General features: G+C 46.5%; 1 protein-coding gene across 6 annotated transcripts in view; it reads left to right on the forward strand.

Moving 5' to 3' along the window:
- MGAT5 (alpha-1,6-mannosylglycoprotein 6-beta-N-acetylglucosaminyltransferase) overlaps nt 1-23,622 on the forward strand; it is a 394,309-nt gene that overhangs the window by 142,572 nt on the left and 228,115 nt on the right. For 3 of the 6 annotated variants that reach the window (XM_065927827.1, XM_065927828.1, XM_065927832.1), the window contains 2 exons: nt 5,240-5,619; nt 20,980-21,138. In XM_065927827.1, coding sequence (XP_065783899.1) covers nt 5,379-5,619; nt 20,980-21,138 — 400 coding nt within the window. In that variant the 5' untranslated portion in view covers nt 5,240-5,378. Of the gene's footprint in view, nt 1-5,236; nt 5,620-20,979; nt 21,139-23,622 lie in introns of all 6 variants that reach the window. The other 3 variants (XM_065927826.1, XM_065927830.1, XM_065927829.1) reach the window with 1 other exon arrangement.

Genomic DNA, 23,622 nt, shown 5'->3' on the forward strand with positions numbered 1-23,622 from the left:
CTGGCGTTGTCCAGAAAAATTTAATAGGTTTATTTATATTGTTGAACTGCTGAAACTTGTCCACTGAAACATTTTGACTTGCATTAATGCTTTATGTCCCCACATTTATATTAAAAATTCACACAAATGAAAGTGGGAAAATTGCCAATACTGATTCCCCACCCCCACCCCATTTTCCACTTGCAGTTATATATTTAGGTATCTTTTGACCCTCATGGGGCGGGGGGAATATTTTAACATTCAGAACTACCAGTAATAGGAAGAAGAGAATTTTTCTTAAATGTTTTTTTGCATCATAGTGGTTCTTAAACAGGATCTCTAGGGATGTGGTGCGCGAGCTGGATATTTTTTGGCATGATGGTTACACACTTGGCATAGATACAGTCCAGGTTGGTGTCTTTTAAAAGGCAGCAGGTCTTGCTTGCCTCCTGCAGAGCTCCAGTAGCTGCAGTCTGGAAGCACAGATCTGTTTTGCAGTCTTGAGCAATTTCCAGCACCAGACACAGGAACGAAAGTGTGCGACTCAATTTCACCAGGCCTGTAACAGTGAGGCTTCTCTACCCCCTGGTAGAGGGTGCACTCTTGGGAGCAGCTGGTGTAGCTAGTTGCTTCTCTGATGCTTGACCATGGGTGGATTTCCTGGCAGTCTGTGTAGAGACCTCTTTCCTTACCCTCTTCTGCCGCTGGAGCTTGGCGAGCTAGAGGGTGCACTGGCTTTGGAGAGCTAGAGTGATGGTGGTGTGGCAGCAGCCTCTGCGAACACAAATAGGATTTCTTGACTATTACTGTGGAGGGGGAGGCAAGAGGGTAGGCCCTGATGGCTGCCATCCAGAGACAGGTGGGAAGATCGGGTGACCCCTAATAGGACAGCAAAGTTGTGGGAATGACTAAGTTCAGGCAGTGCTACCCATGTGCATGTGGTACCTCCAGGCTGTGTTGGGACTGTCCTGTGGGCCTGAGGAAAAGGTCAGATCTCTGTGTCTGGGGCTGGTATTGCTCCTAAAGGGATAGGCATTTCTGTCTTCATCCATCCTCCAAAGATACGGGTCCTGATGTGACAAATGGTCTCCCACTAATGTCGGATGGGCCTTTGATGAAGCTTCTTCACTGCTTCTTCAGTCTGGTTCTGACCCCTGTACAACAGGGCTGCTTTTGAGAGTTTCCTCAAGTGTGTTGAGAAATTGGCATCTGGTAGGCAAAGCAGGCCTTGCCTCGAAGAGTGATTGATCCAGAGGAGAAGGGTTAGCGTTGCCTGGTAAATGGGTGGCAAATTTCTTTGCATCACTTGCTTCTGTTGCAGGGCCTGTGGTCAGCCCTCAGTAAGGGTCCAGCCTTATCTCGGCTGTGGAAGTAGGGGAAGGGGTGGGTCCTGACTGGGGCCGCAGTGCACTTACGAGGCTCCTCTGCCTGTCTTCAATTCAGCTCTCCCTCCTACCCCACCTTTGGAGGTGGGCTTGCTTGCTTTTTGTTTTTTGGAAAAGTTTTATTAAGATATGTTTAACATTTCATACACTTTTCCCATTTAAAGTATACAGTTCAGCGTTTTTAGTATATCCACAGAATTGTGCATCCATCACCACAATCCATCTTAGAACATTTTCACTACCACTCAGAATAAACCCTGCAAGCCTTAGTTGTCACCTCCTAATCCCCCCCCACTCCCCTCAGAACCCTAAGCAACTACTGTGCACATTCTACTTCTAGGATTTGCCTATTCTACTAGACCGTTCATATAAATGGGGCCACGTAATATGTGGTATTTTGTGACTGCCTTTTGCCACTTAGGATTTCTGGGGATCATCCATGTTGCAGCATGTACCAGTGCTTCATCTCTTTTTATTGCTGAATAGAACAAGTCTGCCCCATTTCGGTCATCCATGTGTCACTTGATGACCATTTGGGTTTCACTCTTTGTCTATTTTGAATAACGTTGCTGTGAAAGTTCATGTATTAGTTTTTGTGTGGACGTGTGGTTTCATTTCTCTCAGGAGAATTCCTAGGAGCGGAGTTAGCTGGGTCATCTGATAACTCTGCTTAGTCATTTGAGGAAGTGCCAGACAGTTTTCTGCATCGGCTGCACCATTGTACACAGATATAAGGATATATATCCGCCCACAGGATATAAGGGTTCTCCTATTCCTACATCCTCACCAACCTTTGTTCTTATTTGTCTTGTTTGATTATAGCCATCCTGATGGAGGGGAATTGATATTTCATTGTGCTTCTGATTTGCATTTCCCTAAAGGCTAGTAATTTTTGGTGTCTTTTCATATACTTTTATTTTTTTAATGAAGATGTATTTCCTTGCCAAATGTGATCTTTGATCACATTTCAAAAGGGAAACCCTATTTCAGCGTGTTGATGAGTGGATGGGAAGCGAGGAAGTGATCACTGTTCTTTTAGGAAGTGATTTTGCCATGTCTGGGTTTTCTTTTTGCCCCTGGCATGTATCACCTGGGTGGGTCCTGCCTCTCCCCAAAGCCACGGCAGAGAAGCACCGCCTGCTATTGGGTCCTTGCTCAGTTCTTGGGCCTGCTCTTTCCTTTGCTTAAACTTTGCAGCCTTGAGTGGCTTCTTCAGGGGTTCCTTGGAGGAAAGCTTCTTGTATGAAGGCTGACAGGTAATTCCTGTCTGCTTTGGGGGCTCTCCTAAAATAGCAAAAGAAAATTACCGGAGGCTGTCTTTCTTGGTCAGCATCTTGTTTGCTTGCTCTGGGAAAATCCCTTCAGCCCTGGGGTGACATCGGCTAACTGGCATGGCTTATTGAAAAGGAAGTGCAGCCACTTCCTGGGGTGGAGGGGGGCCTTCTGAAGCCTCAGGCCTTGAGGATGGGAGCCCTGTCTCGTCCCTGTTCAGTCCCCGGGGCCTGACACATGCTCAGTGCATCCTTGTAGCGATGAACACAGGTGCCTCTCAGCTGGTCCATGTGAGAACGGGCTGAATGAAGTGCCACCGAGCCTGGGTAACCAGCTCATTCCGTCTGTAGGGGTTTTATTGGTTCCATGGCCACATCGTTCTCTGAGAACACAAGCGGGGAGTCTCTTAAAGGTGTCATGGATCCCATACAGAAACTGGTAAACAGTCGAGGTAGACAGTGTTTTACAACTTCAGGCTAGGAGGGGGCATCACACCCTGGAGGGAGGGGAGGAGTCCGAAGCAGATGGGAATGGAGCTGGGTGGGAGTGAGGAGGGGGAGACAGGCTTGGTTTGGATGATCCGCGTGATGTGGGGCAGGCTCTGGGGAGCAGCTTGAGGGAAGCCAGGGAGACCCTGGGGGTTAAGGGGTGGCAGACTGGCGATGTGGAGGGTGTGGTGGGCCAGAGGAGCTCATGGGATGAGAGGAGGGAGATACCGCAACACGGACTGGCAGAGCCGTGGCGCGGCACAGTGAAGGCATCTGCCTGCGTTCGGGGCTCTCAGATGTGAGTGGGCATCAGAATCGCCTATTGAAGCACAGGTGGCCGGGTCCACCCCTCCTCCCACTTGCTGGCTGCCTCCAGTTGCTGATTCAGTAGGAATGGAGTGGAACCTGAGAATTTGGTTTTCTCACTGATGCTCCTGCCGCTGCCGAGTTGGGGACCACACTCTGGGAGCCACTGGCTTAGAATTCAGTAGTTGGTAAACTTTTTCTGTTAAGGGCCAAGAGTGAATGTTCTAGGCTTTCGAACTATGGTAGGATTTCAGTCACATGTTCTTCATTGCTTTTTACAACCCTTTAAGCCTGTTCAGACCATTCTTGGCCATAAACAGATTGGCAGGGAAGAGGAATGGTCTAGGGAAGGCAGGGCCTGGTTTGCTGCCTCCGTAGACTCTCTCTTCTCTGCCATGTAGCCAACTGACCTTTGTCAAGGTAATCTCCGTGTTGTTGTTTTTTCATCTGTAAAACAGACATAACATTAATAGTTCCTACCGTATACGACTCTTTTAAGAATTCAACGAGCTGAGGCATGAAAAGCATCTATCACAGTCCCTGGAACATCACTAGAATTTATGTATCATTTACTATCAGTATCAGTAGAGGTATTACCAGCTACTGATGACGGTTGACAGGCGAGGAAAAGAGAGAGGAAGAGCAGCACAGATCTGGTTCATCATTGACCCTGAAAGCTAATTGCTCCAGGGTCCACTATCATTTCTTCTCATGCTGCTCAGGAAGAGGAATCCTTTCACCCGCAACATAGGCACACTCAGAATACATCCTGGGTCGGTCCCTCGAAGGAGGGGATGCTCAGCCTCTGCTTTCAGATGCCTAAAGAATGTGCCATTTGTGAGCTGGCTGGTTTGTGAGCCCAGGACTCTCAGAAGGGGGCCCATCTATGCTATTGCAATGCATTTGTAACTCATGCTTCAGCCTCATTTGTTGGGAAGGCTTGATTCAGAACCACAGTGCAGCCTGTGCTGATACCAGATAGCATCTGGCTGCATTGGTATTGAGAGGATGCCTTGTAAGCTCTCATTTTGCCCCATTGGTATGAGTAAAAATGAGAACCACAAAAAAGCAGGCTGTCATGTGCCCCACATTTCCTGTGCTGAAGTGTGCAAGTGAGAAGTACGGTGCAGCTTTCACTTGTGTGGCTGGCACGAAAAGATAGTCGGGTGCCCCTTGCTCAGCCTCTCTGTGCCGCTGTCTGGGGAGAGGCCACCTGGTGGCCCTGAGACCTTCAGCTCGGCTCCAGACACTGCTACTGAAAACTGACCATGCTCAAATAATACCAGTTGCAGGGGGGCTCGCTCCTTTCCTTGTCTGATTACCCCCTAGGGGGCATCCACTTTCTGGCTCACCTCTCCAGCTACGGGCGCTAATCCTTGCCAGAGCAGAGAATCGTGACTTGGTAAGTTCAAGTTTCACAGGCACAGAAGTGCCTGCTGGTGATACGACTTCACCCTCCTCTTGGGTTTTTGCTGACATTCAGTGAAATATCCTTCCATCTCCTCCCCACCTTGCAAAGCAAATTTCCTGTTTTGAACTTGGTCCAGACTGGAACAGCCCTGCTACTACACCTGTGAACACGCGCAGACACACATTCCTCCCCTCCGTATTTGTACAGCTTTCTGTCGACCGGCCAGATTTCCCCTCTCGGCTTACAGATCCCAAATCATAACACAAGATAGGCTACCAGCAGATGAAGAAAAAAGGAAGTGCACGTTTCAGAGCTGTTTGAGTGAAAACAAGGCTCTGGTTTATTTCGCCGTGTTTTGCCACGAGGACTCTGCTAACTTTCCCCCTTCTTCACAGCAGGATGGAAACAAGGCAAGGAAATCAGCTGATGCAGGAGCCAGAGTGAGTCGAGGAAACCCGCAAACCCAGCCAGTACCATGAGCTCGCGTCTCCCCTCTGTGCTGTAGGAGCCTGGGCCAGGTGAAGTCGGCAGAAAGCAATGGCTTTCTTCACTCCGTGGAAGCTGTCCTCTCAGAAGCTGGGCTTCTTCCTCGTGACTTTCGGCTTTATTTGGGGTATGATGCTCTTGCATTTTACCATCCAGCAGCGAACTCAGCCCGAGAGCAGCTCCATGCTCCGAGAGCAGATCCTGGACCTCAGCAAGAGGTACATCAAGGCACTGGCCGAAGAAAACAGGAACGTGGTGGATGGACCCTATGCGGGGGTCATGACGGCCTACGGTAAGTTCTGCACTGCCGGGGCGCCTCTGTCCAATTCTGCTTTGCCTCCGAGGGACCCCAGAGGCTCTCACACTTGGTCATGGATTGAGTCTACCCCTTGCCACTCCCTTCCTGGCGACACTTGGCGCACAAAGGGATGCCTTGAGAAAGTTAAAGCAGTGCCCTTTGGGAGACTCTGACCTCTTACACACACTGACGCGTGGTGCCCGGAGCAGTGGGGCTTCTCTCTCGGCTCTCTGTTGGTTGTATTTGCAGCTGGCTCCTCTTCGCTGGACACATGGCTGAATTGCATGATCTCATCTGGGAGGATGTTCAGGGAATGTAGAAAAATAGTCTCATTATTGTTCCCTAAACAAAACTTAATTAGGACGGGTAGGGGCGAGGTAAGGAGGGTGAGGAGGAATGTTCTAGGCCTGCCAGAAAACTGAGAGCCAAGTGTGTGCCTCCCTCCGGCCAGTACGCACGTCATCGGAGCCTACGTGCTGATCAGTAGCTTTAACCTTGGGCTTCCTCACAGTTTATGGCTCTCTCGTTTCTTGTCTCTGATTGCTCTCACTTTGAAAGAAATCTTTTGCTACTCGTTGCTTTTTTTGTCAGGTGCTCGAAATTCTTTTTGAAATGAGGTTGAGTGAAAAGATATGCATATGGAATATTATTTTTCTTTCGGCAAAAGTTAGGCTTAATATAGAAAAGTTGGAAGCTGTAGACAAACTAAAAAAAACAAGATTAAGGAAAATCACATATAAATCTACTACTGTGGGAAATAACCACAATTAACATTTCACTGTATATCTTTCTGGTATATATGTATATGCACACACACTCACACACAAGTATATATGGACACAAAATATTTACCAAAGCATACACAAATACAATATGGGGGCTTCCCTCGTAGTTCAGTCGGTAAAGAATCTGCCTGCAGTGCAGGAGACCAGGTTCGGTTCCTGGGTCAGGACGATCCTCTGGAGAAGGGAATGGCAACCCACTCCAGTATTCTTCCCTGGGGAATCCCATGGACAGAGGAGCCTGGCAGGCTACAGTCCATGGGGTTGCAAGAGTCAAACATGACTTAGCGACTAAACCACCACACACATACAAAACAAAAATTGCAAATGAAATTTGGATCAGACCGTGTTTCGGAGAATCCAAGTTGCAGCCCTCCCATGATCACTGAATATTTGAGTGGACTTGGTTTGCAGTGGATGACCTTTGTGAAGTCGTGCAGTGACAGTTCTGGCCATTGAATGGAGACTTCAGTGGCCTCAAGGTTTGGAACCTGAGGTATAATATAAATCAGATACAAGGGTGGGGTTGGTTGAGGTGGGAAACATTGATGGACTACTTTAGTGTTCAAATGACGATTCCTGAAAATGTGTAGCAACAGGTGTTGAACTTTGAGTTCAAACAGAGGAGTTGTTATTTAGTCATTGAGTCACGTCCAACTCTTTTGAGACCCTGTAGACTGTAGCCTTTCAGGTCCCTCTGCCCATGGGATTTCCCAGGCAAGAATACTAGAGTGGGCTACCATTTCCTTCTCCAGGGGATCTTCCCAACTCAGGGATCGAATCCATCAGAGGATTCTGTACCACTGAGCCACCTCAGAAATCCTACTCAATTGTACATATATGTTTTCTTTCTTTTTAAAAGAAATCCAAGAAATATGGTTACTTTTTAATTATATATATATATATTTTTTTTGTAAGGTGGAAATGGTTGTTTTTCACATACAATGTGGACTTTCTTTTTCAGTGCCCACTGTTTGAATGATCACACAATCTGCTTTTAATCCAGTCTTTCAGGATTTGGCAGTGTCTGTTGGCACTGGTTTTTTTTAATACGTCCAAATGTCACCTTTCTTTGATCTGATGAATCAAAAAATGAGGCTAGTTTGAGAGTTGATGTTGAAAAACGACTAGGTAGCTTTTCGGAGGGTGCATTTTAAATTACATGTTGACTTGAATCCCAAATATTTTAAGTAAACCAAAATATTTTAGGTAAACCACCAAAAAAAGATAAATTGTCACCATTGGTGTTTCTATTGTGTTACAAGTAAATGTCACGAGTAAAACAGGTGCTGCTTTTCCAATTTCTGGTTCAGTGTATTCCTTATTACATATTTGGCGAGAAAGGGGTCTAGTCCTGTAGTGATTTCCTCCTGTTTCTCTGTCTCTCTCAAATCTTCATCATGGAAAGGAAAAAACCACTTGAATGGCAAATGCATAGAGTTTTTTCTTTCTAGTTGTTTGCAGCGGTTTTATTTCTTGTGTACTGTTGAACATCTCATAGCGTGAGTTTTCTCCACACTAAAGAGCAATGATCTTAGCTTTTCAGCCCCACAGAGACAGTATATTTTTTTTTAGAAAGTTATGAAAAACTTCAGAGTAGCCTAGTTAGAATATCAATCACCTTGTATGTTTATAATCATAAGACTTTGGAGCTCAAAGAAACTACGGAAATTTATTTCCACTTTCCCCCTTTACAGAGGAATTTTAGCAGAATAATTCTGTTCCTCAGAAACAGCAGAGAAACAACCAAACGGCAAGTCTAGCCTGTTTTTCTCTTTCATCTAATCAACTCAAGCTGCCAATCAAAGTGGTCCTTGGAGCTGAGTTTCAAGAATTTAATTGGACTGCGCATTTGTGTTTGAGGTTTGGGGATCATCATGAGATGAAATCTTACCAAGACATAGGCTCTCTTCTCAGCACTATTGACATTTGGAGCCAGATAATTCTGTGCGTGGTGTATCTTGTAGGATGCTTAGCAGCATCTCTGGTTTGTGTATCCACCAGCCTCAAAAATATCTCCAGGCTTGGGGGGCAAAATTTCCCCTCTCCCCACCTTAGAGAACCACTGCAATAAGACTGAAAACAACAAACCCATCTAACAGCATCTTCTCATGGAAGTCCTCATGCAGATAATTGAATTTTGTTATTTAAATTTTGCCAAGTTGGTTCTCCTGGTTCTCATTTCTGGGCACCAACAACTGGGATTGAGCCCGATGATATTATCCAGGCCCAGTCCTTGGGAAGTGGGAGAGCCACTGGGAGGATATGTGCTTCCCCTGGAATCCATCACTAGCCGTTGTGGGCATGTCGGTAGCTGGGCAGCTCTGGTGGGTGAGGTTATATGTTGGATGGAGATACGGAGACTGCTGGATGTTCAGCAGTGTAGCTGGGCTGGAGGCGTGGGCATGAGGATGCATGAGCCATTGGTTTGCAGTGTTTTTCTGCCACAAAGGCAGCCCATGCACAGAGCACCTCCTGGACATCTGCTCTGGGACAGTGAAGAGCTGACCCTCAGTGGCTGGGACCCGTGTCTGGTTTGAATGAATCCAGTTAATAGACCACCTCCCCCTCCAAAAAAAAAAAAAAAAATCCCTTCCGTCTCTCATCCTGTATTGGTATAATCAGAGGCTCTTAATATGTTATAATTTGTCTTCAGTAGCTGCAGCAGGTGTTTGAAGAACTGTAGTAGATGATTTGGGGGCTTCCTGGGTGTCACTAGTGGTAAAGAATCTGCCTGCCAAAGCAGGAGACACAAGAGACGTGGGTTTAATTCCTGGGTCAGGAAAATCCCCTGGAGTAGGAAATGGTAACCCACTACAGTATTCTTGCCTGAAAGTTTCCATGGACAGAGGAGCCTGGCAGGCTACAGTCCAGGGGGTCACAAAGAGTTGGACGCAGCTGATCACACAGGCAGTCTGTAGATGACTTTAGATTATTACTGACTTATTAACATTTCTGACTTGAGATGCTGGAGCAGAAGTCTTCAGCACACTATGACCCATGGGTCACATCTGGAACTCTGCCTGTCTTGTGTAAATAAAGTTTGACTGAAATACACACACTGTCATTTGTTTATAGCAACTAATAACAGACAAACGTGACAATACCAGGATTTGTTTCACATAACATCTAAAGTGTGCTGACTCTATCTTTCAGGAGGCGCCATAGTTCATTCTGAAAAGCTCATCTGATCATATCCCTCCTTGTGTCAACAATTTCCCAGGACTCCCATGGCTTTGAGCCAGATCTTCTTGTTTTCATATGGCTTTGGAAGGATTTGGAAGCTGGCATCCCATTGTTGTGTATTGTCTGTGGCTGTGTGGTGCGATAGTTGCAAAGCTGAGTAGTTGCTGCATAGAGTACAAAAGCCTGAGATGTTTATGCTCTGGTCCTTTGCCAAAAATGTTTGTCCATCTCCAACAGGATTGCAGTTGCTTGTTCATTTGACTAATCCTCAGACAACAGTAGAAGAACTTTCAAATGCTGTCTCCCCCTCCCCCAACCCTGGTCTGGTGATACGAAAAGAGATTTCTGACTTTCTTTTGGGATTTGGTCATTCAGGAGCAGTGCCTGGAAGAGGTCCCTGGCAGCCTGTGTGGAACAGTTGGAGTGTTCATCCCTGGGGTGTGGAGGGCATTTCTGAGTGCTCCTCTGTCACTGTGGAGAGGAGTGTGTAAAGTCAGCGCCAGCCACAGCTCAGCCTCCAGCGTTGACTCCCAGGCCCATGTGGCAGGGCCCTGCCTGTCTGTGATTTCTTGGGAATTGCATCACAAATGGTGCCATTCGCTCTAGTCAGTGCTGGGCTTGTTTTGAGGCGAACTGATGTCTGTCTCCAATGGCTTGACCCAAATTCTGATGCTCAGTGATCAGCTCTTTTTTAATAGACCAGGCATGGTCCATCCTGTTCGCAAAGTAATAGAAACCTGGGCTGATGAGACACACCTCTCCCCAGCCAAGGGGTCCATCCTCACCTAATTAACCATGACTCTTCTCACTTGATTCTCTGTGCACGGGGATGCTCTGACCTGGATAGGTCACCGGCTCAGGCTGAAGCGGTCGAGAGCCCCCGCTTCTCGGCCAGCCCCCCACCAATATCCTGTTTCCGTGCTGCCTGCTTCCTCTTGGCCTCCAGGTTGTGTACATATGCTGTGCCTAACCTCCTGTCTCCCGGTTCCCTGTGCCCCTTGGGCCTAGACTGTCCCCTAGATTGGTTGCTACCCTTCCAGCCTGCCACTCTCGACCATGTCTGTGCTGTGGGCCGGGATCTGTCAACGCCTTCGAAGCTTCGTCCCAATCCCAGCTGGGAAAACACCGCCAGGGTTCCTGCTCTCACAGAGGTTATACTTACTTGGAGGGAGAAGTAATAAACAAGAGAATGACAGATAACAGTAAATTCCAGGAAGAAAAATGAGTACAGTGGGATTTTTTTTTTTTTTTTAAGTACTTGTGGAGCTGTTGATACTTGGGAGGAGAAGGTCAAAGAAGGCTTCTCCTGGGAGGTGTCTTTTAGCCCAAAGGATGCTGAGGAGCTCTACTGGGTAGGGTGGGAGGTGGGAGATGGAGGCAGATCAGGCCAGGCAAGAAGCATGATGTGTGCCAGGTCCTAAGGCCTTGGGCAAACTCTGAGAGATAGTGAAAGACAGGGAAGCCTGGCGTGCTGCAGTCCATGGGGTCGCAAAGAGTCAGCAGCAGCAGCTGCTACTGAACAGCAGCAGCAAAGCCTCGTGTGCACGCCCAGGGCAGAGCAGAGGCCACTGCAGTGAGAAGAAAGTGAGCGCGGGGTGGCTTGGCTGGTGCTGATGGGGGAGCAGCAGGCAGAGGGCATGGGTGCCGTGGCTTTGCAGGCTGTGGTCGCGGTGTGATGGGAGTGGTGGGGGTGAGATGGGCGGATGCCCTTCTGTAGAGCTCAGCCCTGCCTTCTGGTCCACTGTCCTTTCCACAGTGGGGCAGGGAGGTAAGGAGGAAGGGAGTTCTTTCTGTTTCCTTAGGGATGTGGGGCTGGAGAACTAGGGTGGAGTTTTGGTTGCTGGCCAGTGGGCAGTGGAGTGGTAGCAACTTTGGGCTTCTGTGGCCCTCGTTGGCCTGGGGATGTCCATTTCCAAGACTAACATCATTTAGTGTTAGAAGAAGGAAAAAAAAAAAAAACGAACTTGGATTTCATTGACTAGGCCTGTGAAGATTTGTTGTTTTTTTTTTTTTTAATTTTTTCTTTTGCCTCTGTTCCTCAAAATTTGATCAAGGGACATTTTTCGGAGGCCTGGGTGAAGTGGAAAAGCTACCTTCGCCCAGGCAGAAATTCTCTGCACTTGAGGGAAATACATTCTTGGAGTGAACCAGATAGGGGGTTAAAAAAAAAAGGAGAGAGGTGGGCCATTTGGTTGTCTGAGGAGGCCCTGGTTACTCTATGGTGATACGGCTGGTGTGATTCAAGAAAGGGCTCTGCTTTAAAAGCTTGGAACCTGAAAACAGGCCTCTCTGGGGCTTGGGGCTTTTCCAGGGAGCCTGTGGTAGAGGCCTGGCCCATGCAGCATGCCCGTCTGAGCCAGGCCAAGTTCACGGGCATGCCCGCCCAGTCCGGATGTCTGAGGAGGACCTTGGGTGTGTTTGGGACAGCTCTATTATCAGAATCTGGATCTCCGGGAGGAACTGGAGACTCTTGCTTGTTTCCCCTTTGTCCTCAAGCCTTTTTCTTCATACCACACCGCTGCTCCTGGTCCTGGCTGGAGAAGGGAACACAGGTGCTGAAGGGATTGGCCTCAGACTCAGATCCCGCCCTGAACTGTAGGTCCTTCACCTTCCCTGGGGGGACGTAGCTTCCCTCGTTTCCAGCTGTGTCCCTGGGCTCTTTCGGTCAGAACTGCTTGGACAGAGCTCCCGGCCACCCTGAAGAGCTGTCTGCCCCACTCATGCTGCCTCGTGGTGTAGCCATCTTCAAGGACCAGCTGTTGGGTGATGGCCGTGCATCCTCCTGCCTCTGAACCTCAGCAACTGCTCTTCCCTCCACCTGTGTGCCTTTCCTCCACAGAGATGGCTCCCTCCTCTCCTTCCAGGCCCTTGCAGAAGCAGAGCCCCAGGCCTGCTTCCTTCTCATTCTCCATGGCATTTAAACCACCTGTCATGACACTGACATGTCTTTGTTTATCATCACCTCTCTCCCCACTTAGATCGTAAGCTCCCAGAGAGCAGAGAGTTTCATGTCTTTTGTTCCCCACAGTATTCTGGGGCCTCTGCACCTGCCTAGCACACAGTGGGACCACGGGTGAATAGCTGCAGTGGCCCCTCCACCCTGACTCTCTGCAGTACAGCTCCAGCTGAGGCTAATTTGAAAATCCCAGTGACTTAGTCATGCTTTCAGTGAGACAGGAAATGAGAAGAGATTCCCTATGGACTGGGTGTCTAGGCGCCTCCAAGTAGTTGTTATGCAGGATCTGGACATGGGAACCGTTGTGTATTCTGGAAGGCATTGGGAATGTGTTTATTTGTGGCTTGTGGAAGGATTCTTTACTAGATGTGTGACCTTGGGCAAGTCACTGATGTTTTAAAAACCTGCCTCCTCTTTTTAAGAAACAGCTGATAAAATATCACTGACCTCATAGGCATGCTGTAAAGATTGCATTCGACCAAGCATATCAAAGCACTTAGATTAGTAACGTGTATTTGTTATGAGTCATTGCTCACTCTGGCCTGCACGGACCTGCAGTAGCTACGAGCCAACGAGAATTGTCCATGTAGCCCTGATGTTGTTTATTCAACAACAAGATGTGGGGCTTCAGGAGCTTGTTTATGTGGCTGTTCTTAGGGTTTACAGAGGATAGGACCCAACCAGACAAGAGAGGAAATAAGCTGTGGTGTGGAGGAAACAGGCTTGCCACTCCCTCCTAAACAAGACTGGCAAGGCGTGCCCACCAGGATCCCCGGGCTGCTGTGACAACACAAATGCTGGGCTCCGCTCCAGGGTTGAGACCCGCTGCTCTGGACTCTATGGAGAGTTTGGCTCTGCCCTGGGTCCCTTTTTAAAGGTGTGTTAGCGCCATCGAGTGACTTGGGCATCTTAGAAACAGAATGTGTGATTGTCATTGTCTTCCTATTCGAAGATAAGTGTTTGTTTCTCTAATGGGTGTGGGATGGACCAGTGCAGCCTGTCTCGCTTTGTCTATGAAGTGGGCACCTTTGGAGCAGTTTCTGGGGGTGGATGGTGAGTGGGGAGGTCTATGCTGTGGCTCCTCTTTCTGGACAAGGAAGATGCCCTGGAGTCATTGGGGACTTGAGGTGACAGTGAACTTGACCTTTCAGACCCTGTGGACTTTTCTATACCACTTGCTAAGTTGCTTGAGTCCTTTTCCATGCAGCTGGCGAAGTGTTAGGAAAAGGGAGAGAGCAGCCCAAGAACTCCATTCTGGCTGTTTACAGATTCCGTAAAGCACTAACTACCGTCCACAGGCCTAGATACGATCCTGTCTCAGATTGCAATGCCTCACAATTCTTGAAATCCTCATGACCCTCCCCACAGCACAGGAATAGCGTTCACTTCTAGGTGCAAGTTCAAGTCACAGCTTAATTGCCTACAGCTAACCCAGGAGAGCATACAGTCAGTGATGCTGAGCCTCTGGAGCTGATCTTCACTTTGTGATAATTGTTCCCTTTGTGACCTGGTCTGGCTGCCTGTGACAACTGCAGGGTGAAGGGCGCATCGGTGAGTTTAGATGTGGGTGAGTTGTCCTCTGAATGGCTTGAAGAAGTCAGATGAGATGGAGCTCGGTCAGTGACCGAGATGCTTCTCAGAAGAGTAGGGGGTGTCAGGGTACCCGTGGCCAGTGTTTTGAAGTTCCGAGGTAGAATACATGGTTCTGACTGCATTTCCAGATAGCATTTCATACCTTTGTGATAGTCAGAGTGATATGAACATTGATAGAAAATACAGAGCATCTGGAACATGAGCTGACGAAAACCTGGGACCCTCCAGGCACTTTTCCTGGGTCAGCTTCTTTTTTCTTCAATTGTGAAAGGAAAAAAAAATTCATTTTCAATTCCAGCAGCCATGTGAGTCACTATTTCAAAGCTGTTCAACACAAGATAAAAGATACTATTCCATAAAACACACAAGGGCAGAGATAGTCCCAAGTCCATCATCGCATTCTTACAAACAAAGAATAAGAAAATACTCCTTACCCCCAAACCCAGATAAATTTGATTTCTCTCTAGTCCTTTATTTAAATGCAGATAGATATATGTATGCTTATTTTTTTTAATTGGAATATTTTATACAGAGCTTTAAAAACTCATCTTTGTTGTATTTCCTCATCCATTAGATCTTTTTAATGGCCATACACTTTTCCTTTTTCATCCAAACGTTTCATTCAATAAATGTTTATTGAGTTCTCGGGGTCAGTAGCTTGTGGCAATAAACAGAGATGACAGGACAGACCTGCTCTCTGCCCTCCCCGGGCTCCAATCTAGTGATTTATTCCATTTTAGGAATAGTTGGACATCATATAATGTAACCTTTTTGCTGGTGTTTGGGTAGTGTCCACAGCTTCTCTGTAATAAATAACACTGTTCTCTTTTATACATAACACTGCTTCGAATGTCCTTGTACATAATGAATGGACTGTATTTTGGTCATTGCTCTAACTGTATTATCTTTCTGTGGAAAGGTCACTTTCAAATTAATTTTCAAACATGTAACTGATGAAACTTGACATTCCTGGCAGTCATTGGGAATGGGAGGTTGGGGTTAATTCATTTTTCATTAGCACCTTCCTTTCTCATTATCGCCCTGTCTTTTGCTGGCTTCTCCAGAGCAGTGACTGAATCTGCTTTGGGGTCCTCTGGTTCGAGCTCTGCCCTTGAAGGGTGGCCATGGTAGAGAGGGATTTGCGTTAGGAGCAAGCCCAGATGTAAATGATTTCTGGCAGTTCTGATGTAAGTCCTTGCTCATTGCACAGTTGGTTCTGTGCCAGTGAGTCGTGGCAGCTGCACCTTAAATGTAGTTCTTGATTGTGGCTGGGCCCAGAATCCTTGACGTGTGGGTTGTGAAGGTTCCAATGGAGTGGCTTGAGGATGGGACCTGGTACCTCTGACTCCACAACTGAACCTGATGGACTGCAGGCTGGAGAACCCCTGTTTGGGAAGCATGTCGCAGGGGCACGGGGTGGGGTCAGCACAGGCTTTCTTAACTGACTTGCTCATCTGGGCAGTCAGGGTTTATCACCCAGTCTCACAGCTTTAGCCAATAGACCTATAAACTGATAGATCTTTTTCTACCAGCAGGACCCCCTTTCTTGAGTTTCCATCTCCTTGGACCCCAGCTATGAGGAAAGATATAGCAGGCAGTGATAAATCCTTGACTGTTCTGCTCAAGGATATGAAAGCCTCTTCCGGCCTCTCTCAGCATTACTGTCATGGCTTTCCAGAAATGAAAACTTCCAGAGCTGCCAGGGCACCTGTTCTGAGGTTTTGTTGATCTCATCCTTTATCAAAGAACTCCTGGCCTGATAGAAACCAAAGCTCTCTTTCTCCAGCGGGACATTTAAAATGTTTTCACATACTTTGATCTCATCTTTATCATGTTCAATAAGTTTTCAGAACACAGAATTGCAGTAGTAATGTTGGGATTAAATTTTTATTACTGAGGCTTTGAAGCACAAACAAAATTTTAAAAGTCTGTTAGTAATTGGAAATTGTAATCCTGCTGAGGATCCAGTTTATGGCTGTAATAACTATAAAACACAATGATAAATATGAAGATATTACACTGGAATTTGGAAGAATATTTTCATTTCTTTATTAAACTATATGAAATTAGTCTTGAGTGTTCAGTCTTATCAAATATATGGGTTAACATTAAGACTAAGAATGCATACAAAAATATTCTGTATTAAGTTTAAAATTGCAATAAAACTCTAACAGTTCTTGCAGATTTAGCTGTGAAATACAAAGGTGAGAAACAATTACATCACCTAGAAAGGTATCGTTTATTCAGCCTTATCTGTGGGAAGACTATAGTTCCTTTCCTTGTTGGTTCATTCATTCACATATGCACTTAGGTAACACACATTTACTGATCACTGTGCCAGGCACCATGCCAGTTTGTAAGGACTCAGAGATGAACTTGGGATCATCTTTGCCCTTGTGTCTTTTATTGACACAAGTATCTTTCATCTTGTGTTGGAGTGCCTCGAAATAGTGACTCAAATAGCTGCTTGAATTGAAAATGAACTTTTTTCTTTTTTTCCACATTGGGAGAGAAAACATGCCTACCCAGGTAAAGTGTCTAGAGAGGCCAAGGTTTTTAATAGCCTTGTATTCAATTCATGGAATTTAAGGGAGAAGATACAGAAAAAGCAGTTCTTCATTATGTTTACGTGTTGGAGTTGCTCACAGAACCGCCCCATCAGTGAGTCTTGAGGGAGGTTGGGGTATGATTTAACAGGGACACACGGCCGAAGCCCAGGACTTAATCCATGCTAAGTGTGTTCAGAAGCAGCAAGTCAGAGATGCTTGCTGGCTGTCAGGTCCATAAGGTTCCTTAAGAAGCAGTAAAGCATGGTGGGTAAGAACTGTTGGGTCTGGAACCAGGTTGCCTGGGTTTGGCCCCCAGATCTGCAGTCACGTGGGACAAATTAGTTAACCTCTAGATACTGTGGTTTACTCTTCTGTATGATGGAGATGGGAATGGCAACATGTTTCTCATATTGTCTTGGTGGGACTGAATGAATTAATCCATCTAAAATGCTTAGCCCAGGACTAACACATGAGATTCAAGAAATGGTGTTGCTGGTGCTGGTGGAGGAGCAATAGTAGCAGTTGCATCAGTATAGTGATAATAGCAGCAGTAGCAGCCTTAGCAGCAGTGGTGTTGGAGTGGAGTGATGGTGGTGAACATCGGCATTCTTCTCATCGTCATAAATTCCTTTATACCATCTCATAGAGTCACACAAAGTGCATTTGTGTAGGTGGGATCAACAAGAGATAGTAAGTGACATTTACTAGTGGATTGTGTTTTAAGAATTGAGGAAGAGTGTCTTGTTAATGCCGATGTGACAACCGTGTGTTGTACGCAGGGTGTGTGTGCCACCAAAAGCTATGGGTTGGGAGGCTCTCTCCAGGTGTCCTGTTGCCTTTTAACCGAAGGGCAGAAGGCTGAAAGGGGTTACCAGCTCTTGAGAGACCGGAAGCGTGGGCTTGTGTCAGCGCCCACCTTTCCTCATGTACTTTCCATCATATTTGTCGTAGTGTCACATGGACGTCATGCATAATGCAAGTTTAGTGACTCTCTTTTCACTCTTCGTTCTTTCTCCCGTCACCCTTCTGTCCAAGTTCTGTCTTGATAGCTCCGCAGAAGGGCAGTGCGGGAGACAAGTGTTGGGAGCATGTGCTTCATTCAGTGGTTCTCGAACGCAGTGCAGTTGTGCTCCCCAGAAGGGACATCGGCAATGTCTGAAGACACTTCTGGTTCACACAGGAGGATTGCTACTCTTGTTCAGTGGCGAGAGTCCAGGGATGCTGCGGACATCTCATAGTGCAGGATAGTCTCCTTCTCCTGCTCCCCACCCTCCCGGCAAGCAAAGAATTATCTGGCCAAAGTGTCAGTAGCGTAGAAACAGACTCCTGAGTAAAGCCAGACTGGCAGATCGGGCCTCTGTGTCTGGCTAACTGCAATTGCTGGTAAGAGTTAAATGCCCTTTTTACACAAGGATGCCTTGGCTGACAGTTCAGGCTCTGGGCAGAGGGGTTGAGATTGGGGGCCAGGGGGGAAGGGAGGTGGATACCATTTATCTAGGAGTGGTTTCTTTACAGTGAGCGCAGCCACCTCTGAGCGGCAGCACGGCCCCCATCTGTGTGGCTACCCTTTGGCAATCTTCAGAGCTCTGGAGAGGCAGGCAGGGCTTCAGAGTCAGTGCAAGACCAGAGCTGGTGTCTGACTCCTGCTGTCTGTGCCAGCTAATGATGTGTCAGGGGCAGGCTGTGAGTCACACTGGATGTCGGGCTGCAGCCCCCGAGGAGCGTGATCTCATGACCCTTTGGATGAAATTATAAAGCTTTGCATCACTCGGGGAGAGATTTCTCTAGAAAGGATGAGAGCGTTTTCTTTTAACTTACCTATGTAACAGACAATTATGTAGCACTTATTATGTGCCAGGCAGTGTTCAAAACATTTTACAAATATTAACTCATTACATCCTCATTATAACTCCAAAGAGGTAGGCTTATTCTTTTCACTCTTACAAATAAGGGTACAGAAGTGGAGAGTGAGGACTCAAACCCAGGAAGTGATTAGAGTCTAAGCCCTTAATCACTAAGCTGAAAGTCACTGAATTTCACACTTGCTTTCTTTTCTCAGCCCTGGCTCTTGACTTCTCGCTGGTTGCAGCGAGGCATCAGGGAATTAGGCAGACCTGAGTCGAGTCCCCATTTGTGATTTTGTATGTCTAGAACCATAGCAAATTGCTTCCTGTCTGTGAACCTCAGTTTTCTTATCTGTAAAATGAAGTCACACCTGCTTCATGGAGAATGTGAAGTTGTTAATAAATGCAGTTCCTTATATATGTGCATGGCACCTGATAGGCATTCAGGAACTCTTTGTTCCTTTTTAAACTTCTTTGTTATAATCTTATTTTTGGCCAATTGCTCTTTTGCATGGCCAGCTTGTCTCAGTATCTGTGGGTAACATACTCAATGAAGAATAAAAAGTAGACCTGGTCAGATGTTTGTTAGAGAGATTGAATGAACAGACTGCTACAGATCTTAATGCTGTGAAGAAGTCTTACGTTTGGTGTTGGGAGTGGCGGGGGGATTGAGATTATGCCAAGCGCAAAGATCCAGACTTCCAGGATAAAGATGTGGGTTCTGTTTCCAGTCTTTAGTGAGCTTAGTGATGCTGTCTGCAAACCCCGGGAATGCAAACTTGCATGTCAATTACGTGTCTTGTTTCTGTTCGGATGAGCGTTTCTCCCTGGACTGGAAATGGAAAGCCTGCCTGCTTGTCAGTGGACGGTCGCTGGCTGTGCTCTGGGGTTGGTGGGTTGGTCCAGTTTGTGGTGCTTTCCTGGGCAGATCTGAGCACCTGTTCAGGGCAGGTGTGCTCTGTTCCCAGCAGATTGGAAGGTTCCCCTTGGTCTCAACTCAGGATTTTGCTGCATCCTGCTCCCCTGGCCCACTCCCAGTTCATAAGTGAGTCTATTCACATAACTGCTGCCCTGTGATCCTCCTGCCTTGCTCACAAGTACAAGTCAGACTGTCTTTGAGTCTCCAGAGGGGAGGGGCTAACTTAATCTCTCTCTGTGTGTAGAGTACCTTGTATACAAACTTAGTAAACACTTATGTAGGCCTGAAGATATGTGTCTGTAATTTATCTGGAGAGAAGTACATTTCTCTGTAACCCATAGCCAGATATGTTAAGAGAGAGAATCAACTCTTAAATGTAAGGACCAGAAGAAAAGTAGTCTCAGCAACTAGAACAATGCTTGGCACATCATAGTTTTTTAATTAATATCTTGAATGAATGAACTCCTTCCCTGACAGCTCAGTTGGTAAAGAATACGCCTGCAATGCAGGAGACCCCCATTCAATTCCTGGGTTGGGAAGATCCCCTGGAGAAGGGAAAGTCTACCCACTCCAGTATTCTGGCCTGGAGAATTCCATGGACTGTATAGTCCATGGGGTTGCAAACAGTCGGACATGACTAACCGCCTTTCACTTTGAATTAATGAATGAATCTGGTCTTTAAGTGTGCTTCTAAGTTGCATTATAGTTAACTTTGGATTATCCAGCGTATCTGAAATCTGAAACTGTAGCTTTTGTCTTGTTGTTATTTAGCCGCCGAGTTGTGTCTGACTCTTTTGTGACCCCATGGACTGTAGCCTGCCAGGCTCCTCTGTCCATGGGATTCTCCAGGCAAAGATACTAGAGTGGGTTGCAATTCTCATCTCTAGGGGATCTTTCCAACTCAGGGATTGAACCCGCATCTCCTACATTAGAAGGTGTATTCTTTACCGCTGAGTCACCAGGAAAGCCCATACTTTTTATTAAGTATTACCGTATGTAACCAACAGCAGTAAAGACTTCTCAAAAAATTGGGACTTGCGAGAGTATACAGCACTAAAAAACAAAGAAACAAAAAAACAACAACAATGAACTTGATCTGGAAGTTACTTCAAGGCCTTCTTGCATTTGGGGCTTGTCATGCTGTGTGTTAGTAACCGCCATACGAGAGAAGGAGGAAGAATTGAATGCTTTGGTAGGATGGTAAGTAACAGGGAGTTTTCTCTTTCATCCTACTAGCTGAACAGTTTTATGTCACTTACTGTGAAGCTTATGCTACAGAGCGAACTGATGTGTTTTGGACTCTCTGGGCCCCTTGAATGTGGCCTCTGTTGCCTTTCAGGTGGAGTTTGTTAGGACAGGTCTTCATGTGGTGCTTTTCGATTTGCCACATTTTGTTCTTCACATCAGAGGGACGGAAAGAGAGAGCGAGCGCGAGTGTGCATGTGTGTCCCAGGCCGATATGGGGGGCGGACCGGAGGATGTCTAAGCTGTTGTATTTAAACACTGTGTATGTTTTCTGCTGCAGATCTGAAGAAGACACTTGCTGTGTTGCTGGATAACATTTTGCAGCGCATTGGCAAGTTGGAGTCAAAGGTGGACAACCTCGTAAGCAATGGCACCGGGACGAACCTGACCAACTCCACCACACCTGCTCCCAGCTTACTTGAGAAAATTAATGTGGCAGGTAAGGACCACGAGTCTATGCACAGACGTGGAGTCAAGGCCTGCTCTGAACTAGGAAGAGAACCACAGGGGCACAGTGGTTAGCAACTTGGTATGCTCCCTGTAACCCTAACTTTAAATTTATTTTTGAATAATGTGTTCAAAGGCTTTTACAGTCTCATCATGATGTGTAATATTGGGTGGTTTCTGTGATATGTTTCCCATAATGAGCTCCTGGAATTACTTTTAATGAGGAGATTCATAGCAGGGATAAAGGAAATACAGAGGTGATCTGGGAGGCTCACACCAGGTAGAGGTTCCTTCCCCTCCCCGTTTTCATCAAACAATTTCTAAAGTCTGTTCCACATAATAGATTCTCTCCTCCCTGCTGTTAAAGAAGAGCCTTCATGGCAGACTTGCCTCCTTTGTATATCTGGGGAAATAGGTGTTCTAGAAATGGCATTTGGGGGAATAAATGGCCCCTGCCTGATCTTGGCCTGATTCTGTAGCTACTTGTGGACACCTGGATGTGTGTGTCTGACCCCCTTCTTGAAACTGGACTCTTGGATAAAAGAAGAGAAATGGATTTAAAGCAACCCCCATATCATACACAACAGGTGATGTCCACAGCTCACATTGGACCCACCCACCCACTCCCCCGCCACTGCCTCCCCCGCATCGCTCTGCCCTGACGTTGGCCTCTTGGCCTTTGTGATTAAGCCAGGCCTTGGCCTTGTTAGGGTGACCACTGTCATTTCCTGGGGACCCAGGACAAAGCGAGGAGCTTTAATGAGGATAAGGATTAGGCGCTTTGAATGAAATGGCTGTGAATGAGTTATCTATACTCCTGGTGGGTGGTATATAAGCTCTAGCTAATGGATAAAATAAGTAGCTGGGTTACTTTTGAAATTTTAAAAATCAGCTTAATACCCTCTCTGGCTTGTTTTTCTCTCCCTTTCTTGTAGGAAAACTCAGCCTTAAGTGGGAGCAAGATTCTTTTCCTTTCCCACCTCCCAATGTGAAAACATTTAACTGTTTCACATTATGCAAGCTTGTTGTATTACCTTTCTGCTGTGTTCTCTGCCCTTTAGCAAGTTTTAAATTGCAAACTATATTTCTAATAATCCAAAGTATCTGACCAAACAGAGGCATTAAAAATAACTTTTAATTACAACACAGAGGTAGTGTCATCTGGGCCGTAAATCCTGTCTTCCTTGCAGTTTCCAACAGCTTCTGTAATTAGACAAGAAAACCTCCCACTGTGTTGAGCTGCTTATTAATAAATGGAACCCAGGCCTGTACAGCCTCCACTCCTCCACCCCTGTTCCCAGTAGGAAGTGCTGTTGAGAAGGTCCTCTCTGATTTCCTGGCAGTTCTGTAGGTTCCTGTTTCAGAGCGAGTGGGGGTGGGGTGTGTGTGTGTGTGTGTGTGTGTTGGCAGGGGTGGGGGCGGTGTTCTGTCTCTGGCATCGCTGCCTCCCACTGCCTCTGTCCTGGAGGGCCCGTGTCCATGTGTCTACCATCATTCTCTTCCCTGATAAGGGATCTCTCTGCCTCTGTCTTGTTTGTATGCCAGGCTCACAGGGAGATTTCCTGCCTGAGTTCCAAGTCCCAGGGTGCACAATTGTGGAATGAAACGTGATGGAGGCAGTGACTACTCTTTTCAAATGGAGTCCCTGACCTGTGCATGGAGCTAGTACACTTGGTTAACAAATATCTCTGAGCACATTCTCTAAGTCAGGGGTTCCCAACCTCCAGGATCTAATCCCTGATGATCTGAGGTGGAGTTGATATAATAGTAATAGAAATAAAGTGCAAATAAATGTAATGCACCTGAGTCATCCCGAAACCACCCACTTCCCTGTCCATGGAGAAATTGTCTTACATTGACTTGATCCCTGGTGCCAAAAAGATTGGGGACCTCTGCACAAAGTCATTGGATTTGAAAAGGGCTTCTTTAAAAGTGCCACTGGTACTGTGCTTTTACTAATATTTATAGAACCAGAGTATTTGGTTTTTTATCTCTCCTTTTTGGGAAAAGGGAGCTAATTTAAAGTTCTGCCTTTGATAATTAACCTCATTCTTACTCGTTTTCATCTTTCGTGTGTGACATGCTCCATACCTTTGAGATTTTTACTGGCCAATTAGAAAAATAATACACATGCATGGAATAACACAGACTATGGTCACTGTAAGAGGGGCTGTCTTTGGAAGGCTTCTGATAGGAAGGTAAACTTAGAAGGTGGTTAGGATGGAGGGAATTGAGGGTTGAGGAGGAGATACAGACTAGAGATGGATTGCTACCCAGGTAAGAAGTTAGAAGGAAGGAGAAGAAACTCGCCATTCTCTGCCATTAAACTGTTTCCAGTTCCTGAGCCTTGGAGGAACTTGGAGCCTTGATTTTGTTACTCTTCTCAGCATCTCAGAAGTAAGTGCTTTCACAGGTTTTATGAGTTTAAGTATGCGGGATGGGGTGGGGCTGAGGTGAAGACCTCCTAGTGCCAAGC

Source organism: Muntiacus reevesi, chromosome 3 (genome assembly GCF_963930625.1).
Source record: "Muntiacus reevesi chromosome 3, mMunRee1.1, whole genome shotgun sequence".
Taxonomy (NCBI): Eukaryota; Metazoa; Chordata; class Mammalia; order Artiodactyla; family Cervidae; genus Muntiacus; species Muntiacus reevesi.